We start from the raw sequence: 25,750 nt of genomic DNA, 5'->3' as shown, positions 1-25,750 counted from the left end.
TGGATTCATCTTCCTATTATACACACATGCATTTCCAAACATTTGGACTACCTATGTTGCAAATGTATTATCTTTTCAATTTACACACGGCATCTATTGCACGTCTGTCCGTCCTGGGAGAGGGATCCCTCCTCTGTTGCTCTCCCTGAGGTTTCTCCCATTTTTCCCTTTAAACTGGGTTTTCTTTGGAAGTTTTTCCTTGTACGATGTGAGGGTCTAAGGACAGAGGGTGTCGTATTGTCATACTGATATTCTGTACACACTGTGAAGACCACTGAGACAAATGTAACATTTGTGATATTGGGCTATATAAATAAACATTGATTGATTGATTGATTGACTACACTACCCAGAATCCCCAGCTATCGTTTGGACTACACCATGTGCTCTGTTTGACAAACCCCGTGATAGTCCTCAAGCTCTGTGATTGGAGAGTGTGCTCCGAGGGTTACCGAGCCTCGAACAGCACTTGAAATGGGATGGAACCACGACAGACTGTCCAAAACTGGATTTGAACGGGTCCACCGCGTCCCCCCCTCCCCCACCCTGTCCCCAGAACTACACATGCTGGCTATTCTGTTTCGCAACATGTTCTCTATGGCACGTCTCTACTGGGAGTTGTAGTTTTTAAAAGACGTTTTCGTATTTCCCATAATAAGAAGTTGCCAGTATTAAACTGTGTACATCCCTGGAGGTTTAGGGGACAGGAAACACTCACATTTAAAACATATAATTAATAAATGGGTGAAAATTGCTTGTGCCCATTATGGGCAGTATTAATATATATACCCACATGCCAGCTAAGGTCAGAAGAGCTTTATTTAACAGCTGGTCTTATGTTTGTGACCCCTCCTGTTGTTAATTGATTACATTACATTACATTAATTGATAAGCCTGAAACATGCACTTGTCAAGGTTCAGAGGCACATTGTGCAGATATGGCAGCAGCCATCGATCAGCTTAAGATAAGATATACTTTATTGATCCCAAGTTGGAACATTTGCGTTACATCAGCATGTGTAACAGTTAAATACGCAGTGGTGTTTATTTGTAAATCATTTAGTATAATCACACAAATTCTGTGTTTTATATTCAACAATTCTGTGTTCTTTATTTATTGATTGTTCAATACCTGAGAAGGCCGGAGATGAAATATCTACATACATCTATAAGAGTATAATACATTATGTATAATATCAGTTAAAATAAGTGCTTCAACATAGTTAACATTGCTGGAGGTATGCACACATATTGATAGATGTCTTGTAATGCACTGTTGAGGAACCTGCGACCCAAGTTTTTCATTCAGTGCAGAACTACACCACAGTTGTGTAGGCCTATATGATATGTCAATAAACCTTAGAACATCTTGAAATCTTGAACGGGATGTGCAAAATAGTCATTACATACAGTCTTTAATTAACTATTAGTAGAGAATAACGAGTAATGAATATACTTTATAGGGATCGTATTAATATCTAATAATAAAAATATTGAAATTCAATAACATGCTTTAACCACCAGGTGTCCCTTTATATCAACTGTGCACCTTTATGGTGTAAATACAGCCTATCTACCAATTGGATCAAATATAAAAGTGAGCCGAATTAGTGTTGATACTGCAAGGAGACGCATTGTGTGAAAAGAAATGTAAGATGTTGTTTAATGGCTGATATATTTATGATCCACGTCACGTTTTCAGTTCCTCATGTTTGTCTTCTCATCAGGGCTCTATAAATACAGAACTACGGCAGATATGTAATATGTAATGCAGCCGAACCGTGTATTACAATGCCGTTATGTGATGACTTTCAAAGAGAAAAGCAAGCACACTCGGAATAAGGTATTATTATTATTTCGGTCTGTTTCCGGTATTTGTTAATGACGGTGTGCTCTGAGATGTGAGACTGGAATTGCACAGGGGGGAAATAACGTAGGCTATCTTTAGATGCGGATTTTGTTAAACTAATACGTTTGTGCTGTGGACCAACACTATACATTGACGGGGAAGGGGGTAGCAATAAAGATAACACCATTAAACAGTTACACAACATAACAGAAATAATATCGATAGCAGCGTCCCTAGCAACCACCTTGGTAACAATGAAAACGTCGCGATTTCCTGAAGTAATCTTCGTAATAACTAGCAAACTAAAGATCATGTACATCCACTGCACACATAATCTGAAATAACAACTCATATTTCTCGCATCAAATGACATCAAAACGCATTTTAATGGCCAAACTAACTTTAAAATAGGCATTTTACACCCAGAATAAAACGAAGTTCGGCCATGTTTTCTTTTTCTGCAGGGAGACATTTGAGCCATCGGAATGAATGGTGAAAAAAACGGGGTTTGTCAAACAGAGCACATGGTGTAGGCCAAACGATAGCTGGGGATTCTGGGTAGTGTAGTGTCTTCTGCCATCCTTTACTCAGAAAACATATTTGTTTCTCCGAATCGAAGGGGAAAAATACAAAAGCATTGCACACAATTTAAACCAATCAATGTTGTGTAATTAACAAGGATAATCTGGTGTTTTTTAGTCGATGAGTAGTGCAGATATCACTGTAAAATCAATCGACAGTAAGAGGAGTACTTACTTCCGGGTGTAAAATTCTCCGTTATCCAATGGGAATGGATGCTCACATTGCCTTTAAGGGCAGCCGACACAAACGAATGCCGTGCTTCCATGAGCGTCAAATCCCGACGCAGATGGGAATACATTGCAATCAGTTGAAAGCTATTTGCGTCCCTTTATGACGCTGAAGGAGCCTAGGAGCGTCACAATTGGACGCCACGGACACTGACCAAACGTCTCTCCTGGACGCTTAGGGAGTGAGAGTGTGTTGGAACCTCATCATGACACAAGAGAGGACGGCAGGACTGCAATTTCCCGTGTTCAGTGAATGCAACAGAGGCAAGTCACCAGACCAAGCAGAGAGTTGCATGGAAATACACGTGTCAGTCTCGAAAATGACATTCCCAGAACAAGTGACTATAACTTCACTTCTAAAAGGGGTAAATTAATAATCTTTTGTATCAAAGCGATGATGAACGTGTGAGTTGGATGTAGAAAAGTCAGCATCAATATAGAATTTATTTATTTTTTAAGTAATTTCAGATTGAACATAGTAAAAACATTTAAATGATAGTGTACGTCCAAAAAAGAAACATTACTTATAGTGAAGACCACCCTTGAATGATGGGATCGGAGACCAAAAGCTTTAGGAATCCAAACTATAACATATAATAAGTACCCTGTATCAAGATTGATGCAAAACAAGTGACATTTTACCTTTTTAGAGAGGTTTAGAAAAAAAATCCACTTCTGGGGTAATTTGGGTGGATTTTCCATATGTCTGGCCCCGCTCGGTCGATTTTGATGATTGACACCTCTTTTTAACCGTTAGAGCCAATAGGATCAAGGGGAAGTTCCTAAAATCCATCTAAACATTACCCATTAGTGAATAGAGTGATGCGTAGCCAGATTGCGCAAGAACGGAAGCTGTCATGGGGCCCTTCTCACTTCTCTTATTTTTTTATTTCCTCGCTCCTCGGTCTCGGTCTCACCGGAAGTTGATTTGTCTGCGCCATCTTGAGTAGCGTCCCAATGGCCTTATTTTTGCTGGAGGAGCGAGGAGCGAGGAGCGATAATGGAGGAGCTTTAACCGAGGAACCACCAGACCATCCTTCGATGAAATCCTCAGACACTCGCCCCGCCCACTTACTGTGTATCGCTCACTGATTGGACGAGGCAGTGAATGCACTGATCTGATGAGAGCAGTTTCCCAGCGGAGTGAAGAAAATACATGAACCTCACAGGACTCACTCCTCAGTTTATACCGTGTTTTGTTTCAATTAATGTATCACTTAGTTACAAGTATGTGATATATCTGAACAACAAAGTGGTCAAAAATCAATTTCTTCATTTATTGGAAACATTTTCATGATCGCTTTTTTCGTTATTTAAGAATGGCGTTTATCTTTTTTGAGAATGAGTTCTTATGTTTTTTAACGTATTTGGGTCTACAACAGATGATACAAATGTTTGTGTCAGTAAATGTGTACTAACAGAGGCAGGGGTGTGTGTAGAAATAACGGGGACAGAGCTGGCTGCTGTCAGACGATCAGCTGTCATCACAAACGGACGTCGCTTCATGTGACGCTCCGGAGGAAAGGACGTCCCATTGCTCAAACTAAGGCCCATTCCCAAACCGCCCCCTACACCCTACCCCTACACCCTACCCCTCCGTTTGCGCGTTAACGCGGAGGGTCCACCATATTGAGGGCTGTTCCAAAGCAACGAGTGTGGAGGGGGAATGGGCTATCAAGCCCTCAAACAGCAAGGCTGAAGTCGAATAGTCCATTTAGCGAACCTTCCTAAAGGAGTGAAATGACCCGGAAGTCCCTCAGTGGCAGCCATGATAAGTGCCGTTCCAATTCTCTAGAATGATGAGAATGATAGGAAAGGAGGTTTCAAACTTCCTTTATAACCTCCTTTAGCTTAGGAACCACTGGACCTCCCTAACCGACAGGAGAAGCGAAAATGCTGCCCCACAATGCCTTGCGGCCGCAGCATTTGCTGTCACTCAACAGTCGGCCGTTCACGGAAACAACCGATTATGACCGAGAAATTATATCATGAAAGTTACGGTGCTTATTAAGCATTTTAAAACGTATGTGGTAAGTTGCCAAAGTGCTTTGTTTTGAACGTTCATCAGTATTATAATCAAAGAGAGAAATATGAACGTTAGTTTTCACTGAAATGATCAAATAAAGTCAACATCTCAGTCTTTACTGAGCTGTGTGGAGTTTGTTCAACTTCTAAAAGATGTTTGAATGGTGATATACACAGTGATAGATGTTAAGGACTAACGTTTATAATAAATACATCTGTATTGATTTTAAGATCTTTAGTTCATACAATCATACGTATTGGGATCATTTGTATTAATGTGGACCGGAGGGAGAGGGTGACGAGCATAAGTTTCACTTTCCTTTTTTATTTCAATTCCAGCTTTGGTCCTGAAGAATCTGTTTCTCTGTTGTCCACGTTCATAAAGCAAAGCAGCATCATCAGAGCACGGAGCAGAGTCTCCAGATGAGTTTACAGCAGTCCCTCGTTCTTATTAAACATCCATGTTTGTAGTCCGCTGTATAGAAAACTGTGGTTTCCATGGTTTCCCCACAGCAGCAGACGCACATTCAGGACGTCCGCTGGCGCATCAGAAACACGTGGGATAGTGAAAGTGCAGTCGATTCTCTAAAGTACCGCAGTCTCTTCTCCTAAGTCCTTTTGAATTCTCCTATCCACTATCCCTTAACCCCGTGACGTTTCACTCAGAAGTCAAGGAATAGGAGATAGGGTTAGAATTTAGGAGCTGATCTTTGGACTATTCGACTGCAGCCCGAGTCTGCAGCGGTGCTGACTTGAGACCAGTCTCTACCTGACCGGAGTCACGCTGTGTGTGTCCGTCAGGAAACACGCTGTTAACAAGTAGTTCCAGCAAACATCCACTGATAAACTGCGATGTTAACAACCTCATGATAACCTCATATGTTTTAACTTAGGATCAAACCTGTGTTTAGTCTAGAAAAAGGTAAATGTGTGCATTTTATTATAAAGTTGTGTATATTTACAGAGCGTTGCAAAAACTAAGAAGCTTATAAACATCAGGTTTAAAACTAAAAGAGCTTTGAAACACAATGAAAGATGTTTGGAGTTTTATTTGAGTTATTAATTTAAACTTTTTGTCAAAGAGATGCTGATTTGAAACCGTTGTTATATACAGTTACGGCACTTCCTGTTTCTGCCGGAGAGAGGGGAGGCCGTCCCAAAGCTTGCTGCTGTATTCACTCCCTCCATCTGACAGGAGGGAGCCTCGTTGAGCTGCGAGTGTGGCTACAGACGGAGTTCACTCCATCACGGAGGGGTAGGGTCGAGGGAGTGGTTTGGGATTGGGCCTAATCTCCCTGCTTCTCGTGGTTTCCTTGCATCTCTCCATGCTCCCCTGGTGGGAGGGGCTAGTCGCAGGGAAACGACGCAAGTGAGGGACGCAAGGAATCCATTTAACCGAAGTGAGAAGGGCCCATACACTCTCGTAGCAGCTATAAGAAAACTCTGTTATTGACATAAATATGAAGATGGATTATCATTAATCATTTCAGACACATTGGATTAACCTATGGATTAACCTTCAGCAGTGTTTTTATCGTTCTAACGCCATTGAACACAACTTTTGATCAGAACAACAGCCAAGGTAAGAATATCTCCGTGTTTGCTCCGTAAAGCTACGTGGTGTGATGTCTGGCTTCGCTTCACCTGTCGCGATGATACTTATATTTCTGGAATCTGTGGAATCTCAGTTTGCTAATCATTATCTTGTGTGTGCAGATCCGATAATTAATAAGGGTATTTTACCGTGAGTTCTGTGCTCATTTAGACCCTTATGAGACTTGTGTTTTGTTTGGGTAAACATTTGTCGTATCGTCAGTTAGCTGAGTTTCTTCCCTTTAAGTGGGAATGACACATTAATAGGTTTTTAAATGTTAAGAAGCCCTGAGACACAGTTTCGTGAAAAATAACCCCGGGGGCCTCCGGGTTTAACAGGTTAACTTTGCAGCCTTTATCCATTCCTTATTTTAAATGCGTGCCTATTGCTTTAATAGTGTGTCAATTACACATTTTTTCCAGATGCCCTGGAGAGTTTCAGGACAACAGGTGAGTTAGTACTGTCGCTGGTCGAAAACGTATAGCTTCACTGCCGCTTAGCAAGGCGTCGGCCGTTCACGGAGTGTGAGGCCTTAGCCTTATAGTTTGTGACCTGTCTGCAGAGTCGTTAGCTGAGAACTGGTGTTGGAGTTTCTCAGAGTAGTCGTTTAGCATCTCTCACCGCCTTGCTAAACCTGTACTTGGACTCATACAGGTGCATCTCAATAAATTGAATATCATGAAAAAGTGAGTTTATATCAGTAATTCCATTTATAAAGTTGAAACTTATACATCACATAGATTCATCACACACAAAGTGATTATTTGCAGCGTTTATTTGTTTTAATCTTGATGATAAAATGAATGCCACAATTCAGCATCTCAGAACATTTTGATAATACATAAGTCCAATAAAAAAGAGATGTTCTAATATAGAAGTGCTGGCCTTCTGAAAAGTATGTTAATGTCCGCTTCCTTAACTGCGTGATAGTTCATTAATGCATTTCATTGTTCAACCATTCCAACAGCAATTGCGGATATATCCATTTAATATCATCCTCAGCATCATGATATCACTGGATGGATTTCCCGTTTCGTTTTGTCAAACATCCGTAACTATGCACACATCAGTCCTTGCATTTTTTTGACGAAGCGATCTCTTTGTAAACAGTTTCATTCATAAATTCCCCGTCTCATCACCATCAGCTGTGTCCTATCAACCTAACATATATAGGCATATACCCATGCACGTGATACCGATGTATATATCATAACAAATAAGTGAGCCTTAAATTAATACATTTTAAACCATAGTGTGACTCACAAAAACACCTGATAAGTGAGTTTAATCAAATTTATATTATTATCAAGCCTAACATTCAGACAATAATAACAAAAGGAAGATGGCTCCAACACTATAGATCTGAGTTCCTGGCTGGTTCTGGACCTCCACAGACCTTTCCATCAGCTCCTGTTTCAATTGGCGCGTTCACACCGCAGTACTTTTCCCACAAAGGTTCATGCGAACTTAGTTCATGATCGCGTTCATACCAAAAAGAGCCGGTACTAAAATTAGTTCATGCGAACCTTTTTACCCCCTCGAAAGTCCCTGCTAGAGAGCAGGGACTTTCGAGCGGCTCTTTTTTGAGAAAAGAGCTATATTCCTGATTGGCTGGGCGGATTGCAAACCACGCCCCGTAAAACTCCCAAAACGTTTTGTGAAGCCGCCATTTTATTATCCTCGCATTAGCATTATTAGCATTAGCCCAGCGCAGAAACGCAGAGAGACTAACTTATGGAAACACAAAATAAAACATGGGAGCGGTGGAGATGAGGAGGTGTCGGCGGTCTGGCGATTTACTCGGAAGGCTTCAGTAGAAGCTGCTGGGAGTCCCAGCAGCTTCTACTGAAGCCTTCCGAGTAAATCGCCAACTCCGGGGACTTCCGGCCGGGGATTTTGGGTGGCAGTATACGCCGTGAAGTGGTTTGCGGCCTGCCAGTAAACCCAAAGCAGAAGAAGTGACGTCAGCGGCTTCATTTGCCTAATCCACCCCCAGGGACTTTTTCCGGTGTGAACGCGATCTGTACTTAGTTCATGCGAACTAAAGAGTTCGCATGAACTAAGTTCGCATGAACCTTTGTGGGAAAAGTACCGCAGTGTGAATGCGCCTCATGTATTCAGCTGAGCTGCTGGCTGGAGGCTCTGCCTCTCTGTTCTCCTCAGTTTGAGTTTGATGAAGCTGTGAGGACTGACGACCAACACACTTATGGAATTTGATATGATGACTCTGGTTGAATCTTTTGTCACAAACACTGCAGCTGTATGGTTTCTCTCCTGTGTGGACTCTCATGTGTTTCTTTAAATCTCCTCTCTCTGCAAAAGATTTCATACAAATTGAGCAGATGAATGGTTTCTCTCCTGTGTGGATTCTCATGTGTTTCTTTAAATTTCCTCTCTGTGCAAAATATATCTTACAAACTGAACAGCCAAATGTTTTCTCTCCTGTGTGGTTTCTCATGTGCCGATTTAAATTTCCTCTCTGTTTAAACGTTTTCTCACACAAAGAGCAGCCAAATGCTTTCTCTCCTGCACTACGTCTTGAATCACAGACAAGGTCTTGTTTATTTCTCTGAGAGTTTGAACCTGGTTCTCTCGTCTCCTTCCAATCAGCCCTGTCTTCAGTGTCAGGTTCAGAAGAGTCTCCAGGGTTGTCCTCAGTCTCTGGTTGTAAATGTCTCTTTGGATCTGAGCTCCTGGCTGGTCCTCCACAGTCCTCTCCATCAGCTTCTGTTTCCATGTGTTCAGTTTGTATTTGATGAAGCTGAGAGGACTGAGGTTTCTCTTCATCATCTTCACTCTTCACAGGGACAGGAGTGAATGTGGACTTGATGATATCAGCCTCCTCCAGCCCTTGAAGCTGCTCTCCCTCCTGACTGCTCCAGAGTTCCTCCTGTTCCTCTTTAATGTGTGGGGGGGGCTGGTCTGGGTCCTTCTGGTCCAGACTGGAGCTCCACTCCTGCTGCTCAGGGGGAACCTCTTCTTCAACCACCACCAGCTGCTGGACATCTGCAGGAAACAGGAAACACATATTCAGAGAAACTGTAGAATATTTGAATTTAAAATCTTACCACGATGAACACTTATTTAACTTTGCAGCCTTTATCCATTTCTTATTTTAAATGCTTTACCAGATACCCTGGAGAGTTTCAGGACAACAGGTGAGTTAGTACTCTAGCTGATCTAAAACGTAGTTTCACTGCCGCTTAGCAAGGCGTCGGCCATTCACAGAGTGTGAGGCCTTAGCCTTATAGTTGTTTCATGTGGAACTACTTGAACAGGTCTCCCTTGGAAAAGAGATCAATGATCTCAATGGGATTTTATCTGTATAAATAAAGGTTTGAAATGAAATGAAATGAAATAGTTTGTGACCTGTCTGCAGAGTCGTTAGCTGAGAACTGGTGTTGGAGTTTCTCAGAATAGTCGTTTAAAATCTCTCTCTGCCTCGCTAAACCTGTACATGGACTCAAACAGGTGCATCTCAATTAATTGAATATCATGGAAAAGTGAGTTTATATTAGTAATTCAATTTATAAAGTTTAAATGTATACATCACATACATTCATCAGATACAAAGGGATTATTTCCAGCGTTTTAATCTTGATGATTGCGGTTTACAGCAAATGAAAGCCAAAATTCAGCATCTCAGAAAATGTGACATTGGTAACATAAGACCAATACAAAAACTGATTTTTTAATAATATCGAAGTGCTGGCCTTCTGAAAAGTATGTTAATGTTCCTGCTGTCAGTACTTGGTTGGACCTCCTTTAGCATGAATAACTGCATCAATGCGGAGTGGCATGGAGACGATCAGTCTGTGGCACTGCTGAGGTGTGATGGAAGCCCAGGTTGCTTCACTAGCGGCCTTCAGCTCGTCTGCATTGTTGGGTCTCGTGTGCCTCATCTTCCTCCCAACAATACCCCATAGAATCTCTACAATAATAATCTTCAAATTCTGACTTTTTCCCAACATTTTTACTTTTTCTTAAATGCTGAATTTTTAAGAAAATCTCAACATTCTGACTTTGTTTCTCAGAATTACGACTTTTTTCTGGAAAACTCACGTTAATAATCACGTTAATAATGATTTTTCTCCACTCATCAGAGCATAGTGGGCTCATAGGGAGGGGGGGCAGGAGCTCCAACAAGCCGTTCAGGACAGAGAGTGAATGCACATGCTATAGAGAGATGCTGTATGAGAAACCAATGTGAGTTTGTAACATTGAAAAATGTAAATCTATTCTAGCCTCAACAATGGAATTATGATCAGGAGAAATGGCCATGACATGGGACCTTTAAAAAGCATCAGTTGAGTGAAACTTCTGTATGACAAGCAATTTAAGATTTGTATTCACAAATCCCAGAATGGTAGACAAGGCTCAACATTATAAATGGCCCGCATACCGGAAGCACTATTTCGACCCCCGGGCCAGCATAACGTACTTTCCACTTGCCTGCCCGGGCCACGAGAAATATTGCTTAAAAAATAAATGGTCCTGTGGTATTGGTAATTTGACAAGCATTTTTGTTAAAGGTCCTATGTCATGGCCATTTCTAATGATCATAATTCCATTGTTGACGTCTACTAAAATAGATTTATATTGTGCAATTTTCCAAACTCACATTGGTTTCTTATACAGCACCTCTGTAAAGTATGTGTATTCACTCTCTGTCCTAAACGGCTTGTTGGAGCTCCTGCCCCCCCCCTCCCTGTGAGCCTAGTCATCTGTCTCGCAGATGGCTGCGAGACACAGCGAAACCCAGCCCGAAACACACACACACACCCGCAGCCTGGCTGGGAGTTTGTGTGTGTGGTCAAGCCGAGTTCCGCGGTGTCCCCACACCAGTGAGCCAGCTCACACTGTTCGCTCCTCGCAGCAGCGAGCCTCGCAACGTCCTGCCTAGTGTGTGTGTGTGAGGAAGTCCGCGGATTGGTCCAAACGTAACGGCTTTGACGTTACGTCACTGTACCCAGGAAGAAAAAGAGAAATCTCCAACGAGGCATTCTGGGGCAGCATAGACAGGTCTTTCTGTGTCAGAGTTTTACTCGCTACAGGGTGTACTTTGAGGGTTTGTGACTCTGCAGACCGTTTACATGCATAAAAAGCTACATAACACACAAGGGGACGGGTAATAACCAGAAAAGCGTGACATGGGACCTTTAAATTGTTTCGTTTATTAACGCTACAACATAGCGCTTCGTGAGGTGGTTGTTGTTGTCGGATGAAAAGCAAACAGCGGTTTGCTTCAGAGTAGAGCGCAGCGCAGCAGGTTCCCGTGCGCGCTCCTTTACTACAGACTTTCCCGCCAATGTTTTTAAAACCACCGGTAACCGGCCAAGCGCTGAGAAAAAGATCTTCAAAGATCTTCAAATAAAAGATAGTCACCGGAGGAGTTAAAGGAGAGTGACCGGGAGTATGAGAAGAAGAGCAGGGCTCGACAGTAACGGTTGCCAGGTTGCCATTGGCAACCATTCAGGAAAAATGTCAACCACTTCTTGGCCTTTGGTTGCCATCAGTGGCAACCAGTTTTTAACATAAAGAAATAAGGACAGCAAAATGTGCACCCCAAAATAGATAAATGTGAATTATCTGTTGTATTACGGCCCGTCTACACTACAGCGTCGACAGCGTCAAAAGCTCCAATCTGCTCCAATCTGCCCATTCACTTTCAATGGGGTGACGTCACGTAGCCGCACTTTTTCGCCGAACTGAATTGTGGGTAGCAGAGCGAGGCGTCTCAGGCGACAGAAGTTGAACAATGTTCAACTTCTGTCGCCTGAGACGCCGGAGTAGCCAGCGCCAGCCAATCAAATCCTGTTTCCCAAAATCTGACAGCTGAAGCCGTAGCCAATCAAACCGCGTCTAAGCTGGGAGAGATATCCCGCCGTTCATTTCTATATTTAAAAAAAAGTCGGAGGAGAAACTAACTATCGCCGTAGCAAATCACCCGGTTTTGTATGACCAGACCCTCTTCACCTCCCGGGACACAAACCGGAGGAACCAGGCATGGAGGGAGGTGGCAGAGACAGTGGGGAAACTGGTAGGTTTTCGCCTGTTTGGGGAGTTTATATATATATATATTGCTCCCATAAAATCCCCGGGTTTTTTTGCTTTGTATGTCGGGGGCGGGAGATTCATGTGATTGGTTGTTGGCCGTGTTGCTTGAATAAAATCCCCAAGCTCCAGACACGCCCAGCTCCAAGCTATTTTTGGAGCTGTAGTGTGGACGCTCCGTTAAGAGTAGGGCTGCAACAACTAATCGACTTAATCAATTAAAATCGATTACCAAATTAGTTGCCAACTAATTCAGTCATGGATTCGTTGGTGACGTCATCACGTGTGTTTTACGTGCCGTTAAGCTCCAACGTTATTGGTCTTTTTATCGGTACCGGAGACATTTAAAAAATACATGTCATGTATTATTGCTACATAAGCATTATATCGCAGTCTTAGTGTCGCCAACTCGTTTCTAATATGCAAAAATTATGTATTTTCGATCTTTCCAATCCAGACGAGAGATCTTTCTCTCCCCCGTCTGTGTGCGAGGGGGCGGGGCAGTTTACACACACGCAGCTGCTACATGCAGCAACACACTGCGGAGATGGCGGAGAGAACTCGCTCCGAGGTGTGGTTAAACTTTACCCGTCTCGATGCTCGTTGCCAAAAGTGGAATAAGAGTTTAGCATGTAAGGGCGGCAACACGAGCAATTTGTCTAAACATTTAGCAAAAGTGCTCCACATCCAGACGGAGGAATGCACCGGGTTCGACTGTCTTTCTAGCAGCTCTGTAGCCCCATCCACGAGCAACGTTTCCACGTCAGGTATTATGTATGCTAGCAGCAACACACGGAGCTAACTACATTATACAAACATGGGTTCATGATTAGAGGTAACTGAGTTATTTATTTTGTTAAAGTTTCAGCTATTGTGTTTACAGTTCTGTCATCACATTATTTAATGAGATTTGTTAAAACGCTGTCGTTTCTTTTGATGTGAAATATTATTTAACTTAAATAAAAAGCAATGTTAATTTTGTTCAAAATGTGTTTAGTTAATTTAATAATATGTATTTTTGAATCAAGTATTCATCTTTATTGTCTTCATTGTTAGTTTCCACATGCCTAAAACAACCTCAAGCCAAATCTAAAAGTTTAAATAAGAGTGTTTGAGAAATTGTGCAAGGCGTAATAGTCCGAATAGTCGATTAATCGTTTCATTAATCTATAGATTAATCGATTATCAAATTAATCGTTTGTTGCAGCCCTAATTAAGAGTGATATTTAATTATTGTTGTGACCAGTTGGAACCTGATACTTAAGTTGCACGTGCAGAAAGTGATGCACGTTTACTCGTGTGCGCGGTGCATTCTATTATAGGGCTCTGGGTGTGTTTGTTTTTACAACAAATTGCGAAGCAAATGAAGTTGTTTGACCGTGGGGTAAAACGTTCGGCCAACCCGTCAACATCTCAAACGAATGTTCAAAGTGATTTAACTGATAAATCGCAAGATGAACCCGAACGAAAAGCAAAGAGGACTTTTGTAAAGTCTTGATAGGCGAAATATATATGTATATATATTCTGCATCATTGTCCATTCACTTCAAGTTCCTTCAAAATAAGAGTCCCGATCTTATTACTACCAAAATAAAAGTGCTAAACGAAACTTTACCATAGGAAAATATTGGCATACAAATACACTGAACAAAAATATAAATGCAACACTTTTGTTTTTGCTCCCATTTTTCATGAGATGAACTCAAAGATCTAAAACATTTTCTATATACACAAACTAACCATTTCTCTCAAATATTGTTCACAAATCTGTGATAGTGAGCACTTCTCCTTTGCCGAGATAATCCATCCCACCTCACAGGTGTGGCATATCAAGATGCTGATTAGACAGCATGATTATTGCACAGGTGTGCCTTAGGCTGGCCACAATAAAAGGCCACTCTGAAATGTTCAGTTTTATCACACAGCACAATGCCACAGATGACGCAAGTTTTGAGGGAGCGTGTAATTGGCATGCTGACAGCAGGAATGTCCACCAGAGCTGTTGCCCGTGAATTGAATGTTCATTTCTCTACCATAAGCCGTCTCCAAAGGCGTTTCAGAGAATTTGGCAGTACATCCAACCGGCCTCACAACCGCAGACCACGTGTAACCACACCAGCCCAGGACCTCCACATCCAGCATGTTCACCTCCAAGATGGTCTGAGACCAGCCACTCGGACAGCTGCTGCAACAATCAGTTTGCATAACCAAAGAATTTCTGCACAAACTGTCAGAAACCGTCTCAGGGAAGCTGATCTGCATGCTCGTCGTCCTCATCGGGGTCTCGACCTGACTCCGGTTCGTCGTCGTAACCGACTTGAGTGGGCAAATGCTCACATTCGATGGCGTCTGGCACGTTGGAGAGGTGTTCTCTGCACGGATGAATCCCGGTTTTCACTGTTCAGGGCAGATGGCGTGTGTGGCGTCGTGTGGGTGAGCGGGTTTCTGATGTCAACGTTGTGAATCGAGTGGCCCATGGTGGTGGTGGGGCTCTGGTATGGGCAGGCGTATGTTATGGACGACGAACACAGGTGCATTTTATTGATGGCATTGTGAATGCACAGAGATACCTTGACGAGATCCTGAGGCCCATTGTTGTGCCATTCATCCACGACCATCACCTCATGTTGCAGCATGATAATGCACGGCCCCATGTTGCAAGGATCTGTACACAATTCCTGGAGGCTGAAAACATCCCAGTTCTTGCATGGCCAGCATACTCACCGGACATGTCACCCATTGAGCATGTTTGGGATGCTCTGGATCGGCGTATACGACAGCGTGTTCCAGTTCCTGCCAATATCCAGCAACCTGATCAACTCTATGCGAAGGAGATGTGTTGCACTGCGTGAGGCAAATGGTAGTCACACCAGATACTGACTGGTTTTCGGACCCCCCCAATAAATCAAAACTGCACGTTTCAGAGTGGCCTTTTATTGTGGCCAGCCTAAGACACACCTGTGCAATAATCATGCTGTCTAATCAGCATCTTGATATGCCACACCTGAGAGGTGGGATGGATTATCTCGGCGAAGGAGAAGTGCTCACTATCACAGATCTTTTCAGATTTGTGAACAATATTTGAGATAAATGGTTATTTTGTGTATATAGAAAATGTTTTAGACCTTTGAGTTCATCTCATGAAAAATGGGGGTAAAAACAAAAGGGGTGTAGAGTTATTTATTTGTAAAGCCTGCTTCACTTCATGAAATGGCTGCAGCATCAGGAGGCAGCCTCTGAGAAGTGCAGCACCTGCGCGTACACACCACCTTCACTGTGTTCCCCACTGCAGGCTGCTACGTTTCAACCACACACACCCCGATTATTCCCCCTATTACTCGTATGAAGGAAATGTCCGGTCATAAAGGCGCATGATGTGTGTGTGTGTTTGTGTGTGTCCAACAACGGCATTTGTTTTCAAATGACCATGAACAGTGATTTACACACATCTGGCCAACTCCATAGGTATGTGGGTGTTCACAAAAGAAGTTAGTTTAATCTTAAACTCGATGTAGTGCTAAATGCTGTCGGAGTGCACCGGAACGAACGCCCCGGTATGACGTTATTATTGCTGGCAAACAAGCCCAGGGGTCTCACTGACATTTCAGTTGTATCAATATGTGTACAGTGGTCCTAATTTGTTTTAATTGTATCCTGGTTTTAAACTTTGTTAATATGTTTTGGATGAATATTGTTCTATTATTTGTTCAGACTGTTACATATAATTAGCCACTGTTGCCACCTATATTAGGCTATATTATATTATATTAATATTTGTAAAGCGGTCCTAATTTTTTGTTTTAATTGTATCCTGGTTTTAAACGTTGTTAATATGTTTTGGATGCATATTGGTATTTGTTCAGGCTGTTAAATACAATTAGCCTCTGTTGCCACGAGTAAACATTAAAATCAGTTAAAATTGACAACCGGTCCGCAATTTTTTTTTAATGTATCTGCCGGTCCTTGGCACAATAAAGGTTGGGAACCCCTCAGCTAAAGGACTCTCTGAGTGTTTAGATAGTTAACTTTAGTCTAAGTTATCTCAGTGGGTCTCAAACGGTTTGGTCACAAATTATTCAAAAGATTATCTCCGCGGCACACCTTCATATGATCATTATAGTTATAAAAAAAATAAGAGAATAAATGAAAAACAGTTATAAAATCTACTATATGGCAGTAAAACAAGAATAGAGCTTAAAAGGGGAGTGATTTGTAAAATATCCATAAAGAAAAAGGAAATCTGTTTCATATGGGTGTTCCCGTCTGGAACACCACCACTAGTGTGCCCTTGAGGAAGGCCTTATTTACTCCAGGGAGAATGTCCCTGTAATTGGCAATTGTAAGTCGCTTTGGATAAAAGCGTCAGCTAAAATGAAATGTAATGTGTTGAGAGATGTATCCATAGATCTCTTAATGTTGCTCTCAATGTGCACCAGATTGATGCTTTTAACTTCAATATTTCAAAAAATATATTCCCGGGGGGATGTCCCCCCGGACCCCCCTAGAGGAGGTGAGGTCCACCCCCCACTCATAAAAAATAGAACTTTACCCCTGCTTATATGCCGTGAGCTGATTATCTAACCTTCATTGCAACAGTCGCGGGTGTACTGTGTGTGTGCATGTGGAGAGTGTTGCAGTAGACCAGGGGTCGGCAACCCCTGGCACACGTGCCAGCATTGGCACGCGGCACCGTAACCAGTGGCACACTAGGAATAAGTGTAATAAGTGTGCAAAATATTTAAAATTGTATTTTCGGATCCTGAACAAGACCCCCGCCAGAGCGTGTCTCCCTGTTGCCTGCAGAAGGAAGCCATGCACGCAACGCAGCCCCGCTCTCTTTAACTCCAGGCGACTTTTGCGGCTTTCACACCAGCGCTTTTCAGTTTCTAGCTCCGAGCGGGAGCTTTTCTGGTTAAGCTCCGGTTTCCCTTTTCAGCTCCCGCTCTGTGCACACGGCCCACTGGCGCCCCAGAGCTGCCCCTGCTGCGTCATGGCGTCACCGTTTACATCGCTGATTTGCTCCTCAACGGCACCCATTACGGCGCTCGCAACAACAACTGCGTCGGGTCGATGATCGTGTTGCTTTTAATCACACGAAGCCAGAATAAATTGAATAACGACTTCTCCAACCTTATGCTTTGCTCCAGAGTGCCGTGGTTCATTGTTTATTAATGTGTTTCTGCAGCATTTACCGACCGCTGCAGTGCTGCTCTTCCACAGAGTTTATTCTCCCGTTAGCTCCCGGTTAGCTCCCGTTAGCTCGCACTGCAGCGGCCGCTCTAAGTATTCACTGTCCGACTCACACAAGCAGCTGATGCATATCCCCAGCTCCCCTTAGCCTAAGTGAATGTGTGTCAGTCTGAATTGACACGGTTTGGTATCACAACGCTGTTATGAAAGTTTCTCTGGTATAAAACGGGTGATGTTGGCATAGCAACCGAAGCTAAACTGACTACTTGCATCCGATAGCTGCAATAATACAAAACAACACGTCTGCCTCTCTCCACAATGATCGATAACAGTGAACGGATGGTCAAAGTAAGGTACAAATAAACAGAATCACACGAAGCCTGGTTAGTGTTGCCTGACTTTATAAAGTGTGTTTATAGGCACTACTGCTTGTAGGCAGGCATAACAGTCGACCCATGTTCAGGGGAGGTGGGTTTAGTTTCCTGCACGCCTCGACGTAAGAGAGACGTAAGCGACGTCACCTCTTAGCTCCAAAGCTCTTGCCTCTGGACCGACAATTTTTTGGAGCTGGAAATGAAGCGGATTCCGGAGCTAAGAGCCGGCGCCGCTCCGGTCTGAACAGGAAAACCCGGCGCTTTTCAGGCTCTAGCTCCGAGCCGGAGCTGAAAAGGCGCTGGTGTGAAAGGGGCATTTCTGCCGCTTTCCTCCGTGGTGCTGATCGTTTCACCACAGAGGAAAGCACTTCTCGAATTGCAGTACCCATAAGGAGCTGTACAAATGCCGCAGTTTTTGCGTGGCTGTGTCTTTAGTTGAAAGCCCAGGGGCGATCTGTTCATCTCTCATCGAAATAATATGCTACAAAGGGGCGGACTGGCCATCTGTGTGTTAAACTTTCCTGTCGGCTCCCAGACCGTAGTCGAGGAGGGTAGAAGCAACAAGCTTCAGGTTCAATAACCCACTTTAGCTTAAATGACTGGAGAGAGGCGAGCTCTTCTTGGGAGGCCGTTGCATTTATTTAGCTGTTCTTCTGTTTCACAAAATACATCACATATCTCTGTTTTTCTGCTTCCTCGTTTCACTTCCAGAAACATACATACGTTCTCTCCATAGCTTCTCTCACTGTCGCTCTACCATCCACAAACACACATGCACAAGCCACAACCCTCTCTCTCTCTTAAAGGGACAGCGATCTCATCTCACTCTGCATGACCCTAATATCATTAACATGTTTGTTCTGGAGAATCACAGAACGGACGATCGTCCTTATTATTATGCCTTTTAAACCAATTATTTAAATGTGTTTGTTAAATTCGGCATCATGTAAGTTGCGCTGACAGGTCCACACACTGCTTCTCCGCAGCAAGGCTCCCCCAGCCCTCCTGCTGATAGTGCACAAGGCCAAGCTCCTCAACCCCCCCCCCCCCCTGTTGATAATTCTCGATCGTTGGCACGCTGATAACAAGTTTTTTTTTTAATGGCACTTCATATCAAAAAGGTTGCCGACCCCTGCAGTCAGGGCCGGCCCTGACCAATTTGCCGCCCTAGGCAAGATTTTAGGGCCGGCCCTGCCTGCAGTAGACAATTCCACTGTAGCGCCACTGTGGGCTAAGCCCTGAATGTTTTCAGGTCCAGGCGACGCCCCTGGTGTCAACTCATGGCTCGTAACATGTCTTGTGAATTCTCCGGCCGAAGCTCCAAATAAACCGTCAGTGTTTGCCATCAAAGCTCCTGCTCTCCCCGTGTCTCTCTGAGTCCTGTTTCCAATTGCTTCAGAAGTTCTCTAAACTGGGTAACAGGGCCCTGCACCCTCTAACTCTCAGCGTGCACCCTCATACCAAAATGCAGATTTCCCCATAACATTTTAAAGTGATGCCAGAAAAAGAATATTTATGTTCATCAAGAAACGGTATATGAACATGGAGTCAAATAGAGCGTCAGGCGGCAGAGACAGCTATTAAGAGTCTAACGAGTTAATACAGAGTCTAAAGAGTTAGAGAGAGTGAAGAACGAGGGAACAGACCTGCTCTGTGGATCTGAAGCTGAGGCTGTAAAACAGCGTCCAGTAGTTTCCGGTGTCTCTCGTTCTCCTGTCTTGAACGGGACAGTTCCTCCTCGTACTCTGCTATCGTTCTTTCAAACAGAAGAAAGATGTCTTCAGCAGCCTCAGTGATTCGCTGCTTCACCAACGAGAGCAGCACAACACTCATGTTTACTAAATCACCACTTCCTGTTTCTCTCACTCTGTGTTGCTAGCGTGTTACCAGCTAGCATGCTAAGCTAGCTTCTAGAGTCCTAGGTAAAGGCTTCAGAAGAAAGAGCACACAGTCAGAGGTTCATCCAGACACACAGACGATGGATGGATCAGCTGCTCTCACACACACTTCCTCAGGAACACAGAGAGAGAACCATGGGTGTAGCGAGAGAACCCACAAGACGCGATCTGGTTCCAAGTTAGAAAGTGCGGGACCATCACTTCCGGTGCAGAGGACTTCAAAATAAAAGCGAATATAATTTCCCCGCTTAGACAATACCTAAACCTTTAAAATACACAGACATGGAGCTGCGCAGAGAACCCGATGTATTCCTCCTGAAACACCTTTATTTATATTATATGTATTTCCCCTCTTGCTGTAATATAATATTTGTAAGAAGAGAAATGCAAAGAGAGAAAACGGTGGGTTTTGTTGTGAAGGCCAGCACCGGAAGTTCTGTTTCAGGATCTCCATTAGCAAGTTAGCTGGGGGCAGCGCCATATAGATAGAAGAGTTACGACACCGGAAGTCCAAAAACGGTTATCGTCACGTGGTTCATGTAGACGAGGGATCGTTCCCCGGAAGTTCATGGCGGGCAATGTGAATGCATTGATAACAGGAGATAGAACTACGATTTTTGGTAATTATTAGTGAATAAAGGTTTTGATTTGCAATATTTATACAACAAATCGATATGTGTATGTATTTACATCAATATGTTTTAAAAAATAAAATCGAATTTGCTAATATTAAGTGGTAATATTAGGATTAGTGTGAACAACTAGTTTACATGTTAGGCTAACAGTTCCTTGGTTAAAGAGCCTGTTGCTGTTTATTTATAGCTTTGAATTCTTTCAAACCAATATTATCTTCTTAAACTTGTATGGTAGTCAGGAGCATCACTTTCTAATGTTTATTGATACATTTAGAGGGAGGGGATCTAAAGTAATGCTTTAAAATTCAGATTAATTTCTACCATTTTCTTAAATTCATGGTAGTTTCAGTAATCCCATGGTAATTGAGGACACAAGTTATCTAAATGACTAATGTCGTCTTTATGGCTTTCAGAAAGGACAGGAGACCGACAGGTGACTATCAAAGGACTAGCAGCAGCAGCAGGACTAGCAGCATATGATGATGATGATGATGATGATGTTAAATGTGTTGCTTTAGGAACATCCATTGCAAATACATGGAATTCAATAAACATAGAAGAGCATATCATGCAGTTTGTCTGTGCCTTTTCCTCCGTGTTGTCCTGGTTTGCCGTGCTGCCTCCTAGTCGCCACCATGGTTTGCTGTGCTGCCTCCTAGTCGCCACCATGGTTTGCTGTGCTGCCTCCTAGTCGCCACCATGGTTTGCTGTGCTGCCTCCTAGTCGCCACCATGGTTTGCTGTGCTGCCTCCTAGTCGCCACCATGGTTTGCTGTGCTGCCTGGGGATGCTCAAATCGCTCAGAGAAAGGAGTACGAATGTACGGCTTCCCCACTGACACAGAGCGGAGGAAAAAATGGCTGGCTCAAGTCAGCAGGAGCAATTTCACGACCAACAGCAACAAAATATGTGATTTATATACAAACACTGCATTTGCACTTTTTCACAAAACGAAAACCACACCATTGGGAAAGCTTAATGTTTTGTTTAATACAAAAAAACAGGGAAAGGCTTGAAAAACACAGAGTTGAGACTCAGGTGCAGGGTGAGGGTCTCAGGGTGCAGGGTGAGGGTCTCAGTGCAGGTATTCAGGCTGCATTGAACCCCCCTCTGGTTCTTGTGCTGAGAGAGGGAGTAACAGACAGGAGAAAGGGTTATACACACCTATATAGCACACCTATTGGATGGGAAATGCCTTGGGGAGATAAGGTGTTTACTTATATAAAACAGTAGTATTAAACGTACCTTGTGTTTTCACTCTCACTTAAGTCCCTCTCCCTTTGCCATCAATCCAGAATCAGCTGAGCTGCAACATTATACAGACAGGTAATAATCAACAGAATCACAAGGACACAATATGGCTCTGCTAAAAACACTCACTCTTACACGCACCAAAGTTATATTTATCTAATATTTAACTCCCTCCACCCCTGCATACAATCCCGTTTAGAAGCCCCTCTTCTCTAATTCAACATGTTGGACGAAATGACATAGAGAGAACGGAATTTACAATTAAAAGGCTGTTCAACGTGTGTTGCTAACTTGCTTCGGTATGCTAGCTTAATCTGTTATCTGTAAACGTTCCCTAAATCTACTAATTTAGGGATAATCCACTGACATCCTTTAATACACATGTTCATTTGAATCAGATGTACTGATAATATCCGCAATATACATCTTTAAACTTCTTCTTACCTTTAAAAGTCCGTCACGAACGGTCTATTATGCTGCAACTCCACAGCTCTGCCAGCCTTGGCGCTAACTTCCGGGGAACGATTGAGAGGCTCCACGATCCGCCATTGCTGTAAAAAAGTGGTCCATTGGAGTGAACGGAGATGTCGTAACTCTTCTATTAAATGGCTCTGGCTGGGGGTAAACAAGAAACCCTGGTATCCGGTCGAATTGTCAAAAAATCAGCTCCTATCGTCTTTTCCTAACCACTATTCCTTGACCTCTGTGTGAAACGTCACGGGGTTAAGGAATAGTGGATAGCATAATTCAAAAGGACTTAGGAAAAGAGACTGCGGTGCTTTGAGAATCCGGCTTCACTGACCAGTGGCGTAACAAGGTTGTGATTGGCCCCGGTGCAAATATTGTTTGCCCCAAATATAAGCACACGCTGATGCGCTCACACTCACAGACATACACTCCCTCTTGTCCTTTCTCTTTTGAGCGCCGCTCTAGTGCTTTTGTTTGCTCTACATTATAAATGCAAGCTATTACATTTGTTATAATGCTGCCGAACTTGCTGCTGCTAGCTACAGTACAGGTTGATTAAACGGTTCGCTCATCAAGGTATCACATGAAATGAAAGGGAGCAAGGTCATTGGACAGACACATTACAAATTAATTTAGGTTTATTGGTTACTTTGAAGAACCGTGAACCGGTCAATGCCAAACAAAATATATATACATAAGAAAACTGCTGTTTTATGCTTTATGAACATGGACAACAGAGAAACAAACTCTTTATTAGTTGGAATTGAAACTAAAAAGAAAAGTGAAACTTATACTCGTCACCCTCACGTATCCACATGAATCCCAATACGTATGATTGTATGAAAAGATTTTAAAATAAACACAAATGTAACTATTATAAACGTTTTAGGCCTTAACATCTATCACTGTGTATATCACCATTCAAACATGTTTAAATAGTGCGGCTGCTTAGCAAAATTATGGGGACACCCCGGATAAAAGCACCACGTTTTTTCCATGTGTTCTACATCACCATAGTTTTAAATTTGCCATCTTGATGAAGTGGCTCTTCATCAAGCCATCAAGCCATCTTGAATTTCCAAGATCAGCCGCGATGCTATAAGTGCCATTATCTCGGCTTCCAAGCCACTTAGAGGGTCAATTTTGGTGTCAAAATATAAATGTTCTGTGTCAGGGAATGCACTAAAGCTATTGAGAATATCATAATGTAACTGACTAAATGTAATGTTTCGAACTGGAGTTCCCCAACGCCCCATTGATCTGATGATCAAACGCACAGATCACTGCGCCACCCGTCCCAACTTGTGTTTAATTAATCAAAAAAATAAACACAAGGATAATTATGTGTTATTGTTGAGTAAATAACTGTGTGGTTTAGAAAATAATACAAAATTAGAAGGAAAAAATGATGAAACAGATTTCAGTATTCTGAGCCCCGACTCTCCTCATAACTGACGGCAACAAAAGTCCTACATTATTCAATTAAAATAAAGAGGTAAAAACAATAAGTGTGGCTTGATATTGAGTAAGAAGGGAGCTATATAGAAGCCTATGGACATCCCGGAAAGTTGAAAATGTACGTTTCGGGCCGCCCCCCTTGCGTTGGAAAAAGCCGACACAGGGGACCTTGACATAACGTCAACATAGGCCGACCTGGGAGTGAGGACGTGTCAACCATGACAGTCCCTCAACACCCAGAGCCTTCAGCATTTCCGGGCGGATCTCATCCACCCCCGGGGCTTTGCCACTGTGGAGTTGTTTGACGACCTCAGTGACCTCCCCCCGGGAGATTGGTGTTGATCCCCCGTCATACTCCAGTTCTGCCTCTAACATAGAGGGCAGAGTTGTCGGGTTCAGGAGTTCCTCAAAGTGTTCCTTCCAACGTCCCAACACTCCATCAGTTGAGGTCAACAACGTCCCACCCTTACTGTACACAGCTTGGATGGTTCCCTGCTTCCCCCTCCTGAGGTGTCGGACAGTTTTCCAGAACAACTTTGGTGCCGCCCGAAAGTCCTTCTCCATGTCTTCTCCGAAGTTCTCCCACACCCGCTGCTTTGCATCGGCCACGGATGTGTTCTGTGGGTTTTTATCCACATATGAGAAACCAAAAATAAGAACTTTTATAATCAGACTGGAAGCCTCCTCCCTCCTCTCTCCTCGACTCCTCCCTCCTCTCTCCTCGATTCCTCTGTGTGCATTTAAGCGATTGAGACATCCTTCTTTTCAAAATATTTTTATAAATGTTCTTGTTCAACACAGAACTCCCACAGATTGGTCCGCAACATTACACAGTGAAGTGAGTGGTGCATACATGTAGCATTACATTAGAAAAGTAAAGAAACGTTATAGAAAAAAAAAAAAACACCTGCAGCAAATTCTTGTGAATAAATAATTATGCTGGAGATAGCTCTTCCCTCCCCATTCCAGTGGACGATAAAACAAATTATAAAGCACATTGTCCAGAGTAGAATATATAATTAAAGGCATAGACATTACATTATTTCTCATCAGAGCCTCTGATAGAGAAGCAAAGCTTAAGTTAAGGCAGGATATTATGTCCCGAAGCCATTGATTGCATGTGGGCAGGGCAGCGTCCTTCAATTTGAGTAAAATTGCACGTCTACCCAGCAGTGAAGAAAAGGCAATAATGTGGCGTTCTGAAGGTGGAGCACACGTACAGTGGTTGTACCAAACAGCTACCTAGGTGGTCTAGGTCTAGTTTTTGATTTAGGATGTTGTACAAGGCAAGGAAAACGTCTCTCCAGAATTCCTGTAGGCGGGGGCATAGCCAGTACATATGAAAAAGGATAGCATCATTTTTTTTTACATTTATCGCAAGTAGGGTTCATGAAAAAACTGGACAATTTAGCCTCTGAAATATGTGCCCTGTGTACTACCTTAAACTGCAAAAGACAGCGTCTTGCACAGAGTGAAGATGTATGTATTGATGTGAGGATTGTGTCCCATAGAACATAATCCAGGGACTGGTCATGCACCCAAGCCAGTTTAATACTGACCAAGGGTGCATGCATCAATATGGAGATGTTACTGTACAAGGTTGACATAGCCCTTTGAGATATTGGGTTGAAGGAGAGGAACACATCAACAGGGATACTGTCCGGTTCCTTAGGAAAACATGGCAAGACAGAACGCACATAGTGCCTAGCCTGTAGATATCGAAAGAAATGCACGCTTCTACTCCATTCCTCGTCACTGGAAGTTCCCCGGGACGTTCTTCAACATGGCGTGTCTTGATCGATTTCCGGTTCAAGTCACAGAGGAGAGAGGAGACGAGGAGAGAAGAGATGAGGAGACGAGGAGGGACATTGGGATGAACCTATTTCTCTCAGGAAGGTTCCTAACGGAGTGAAATGACCCGGAAGTACCTCAGTGGCAGACATGATAAGACCTGATGCTCTAGATCAGGGGTCGGCAACAGGCGGACCGTGGTCCGGATCCGGACGCCGACCAACACGGACCCGGACCTATAATCTATACATTAGGAGGATAGGATAGGATAGGATATACTTTATTAATCCCCGTGGGGAAATTGTTTCTCTGCATTTGACCCATCCTAGTGTTAGGAGCAGTGTGCTGCCATTTT

The 25,750-nt window shown here is 43.1% G+C and overlaps 1 protein-coding gene across 1 annotated transcript in view; it reads right to left on the bottom strand.

The window, feature by feature from the left end:
- LOC117441578 (zinc finger protein 271-like) overlaps nucleotides 1-19,955 on the bottom strand; it is a 47,420-nt gene extending 27,465 nt beyond the window's left edge. Inside the window, exon 1 of the mRNA XM_071202242.1 lies at nucleotides 19,542-19,955. Within this exon, the coding sequence (XP_071058343.1) occupies nucleotides 19,542-19,728 (187 nt within the window). The 5' untranslated portion in view covers nucleotides 19,729-19,955. The remainder of the gene's footprint in view (nucleotides 1-19,541) is intronic.
- Nucleotides 19,956-25,750: the final 5,795 nt, after the last annotated feature.

This window comes from Pseudochaenichthys georgianus, unplaced genomic scaffold (genome assembly GCF_902827115.2).
Source record: "Pseudochaenichthys georgianus unplaced genomic scaffold, fPseGeo1.2 scaffold_180_arrow_ctg1, whole genome shotgun sequence".
In the NCBI taxonomy this organism is placed as follows: domain Eukaryota; kingdom Metazoa; phylum Chordata; class Actinopteri; order Perciformes; family Channichthyidae; genus Pseudochaenichthys; species Pseudochaenichthys georgianus.
The sequence above is the reverse complement of the archived record's forward strand: the minus strand, read 5'-3'. Positions and strand labels throughout refer to the sequence as shown.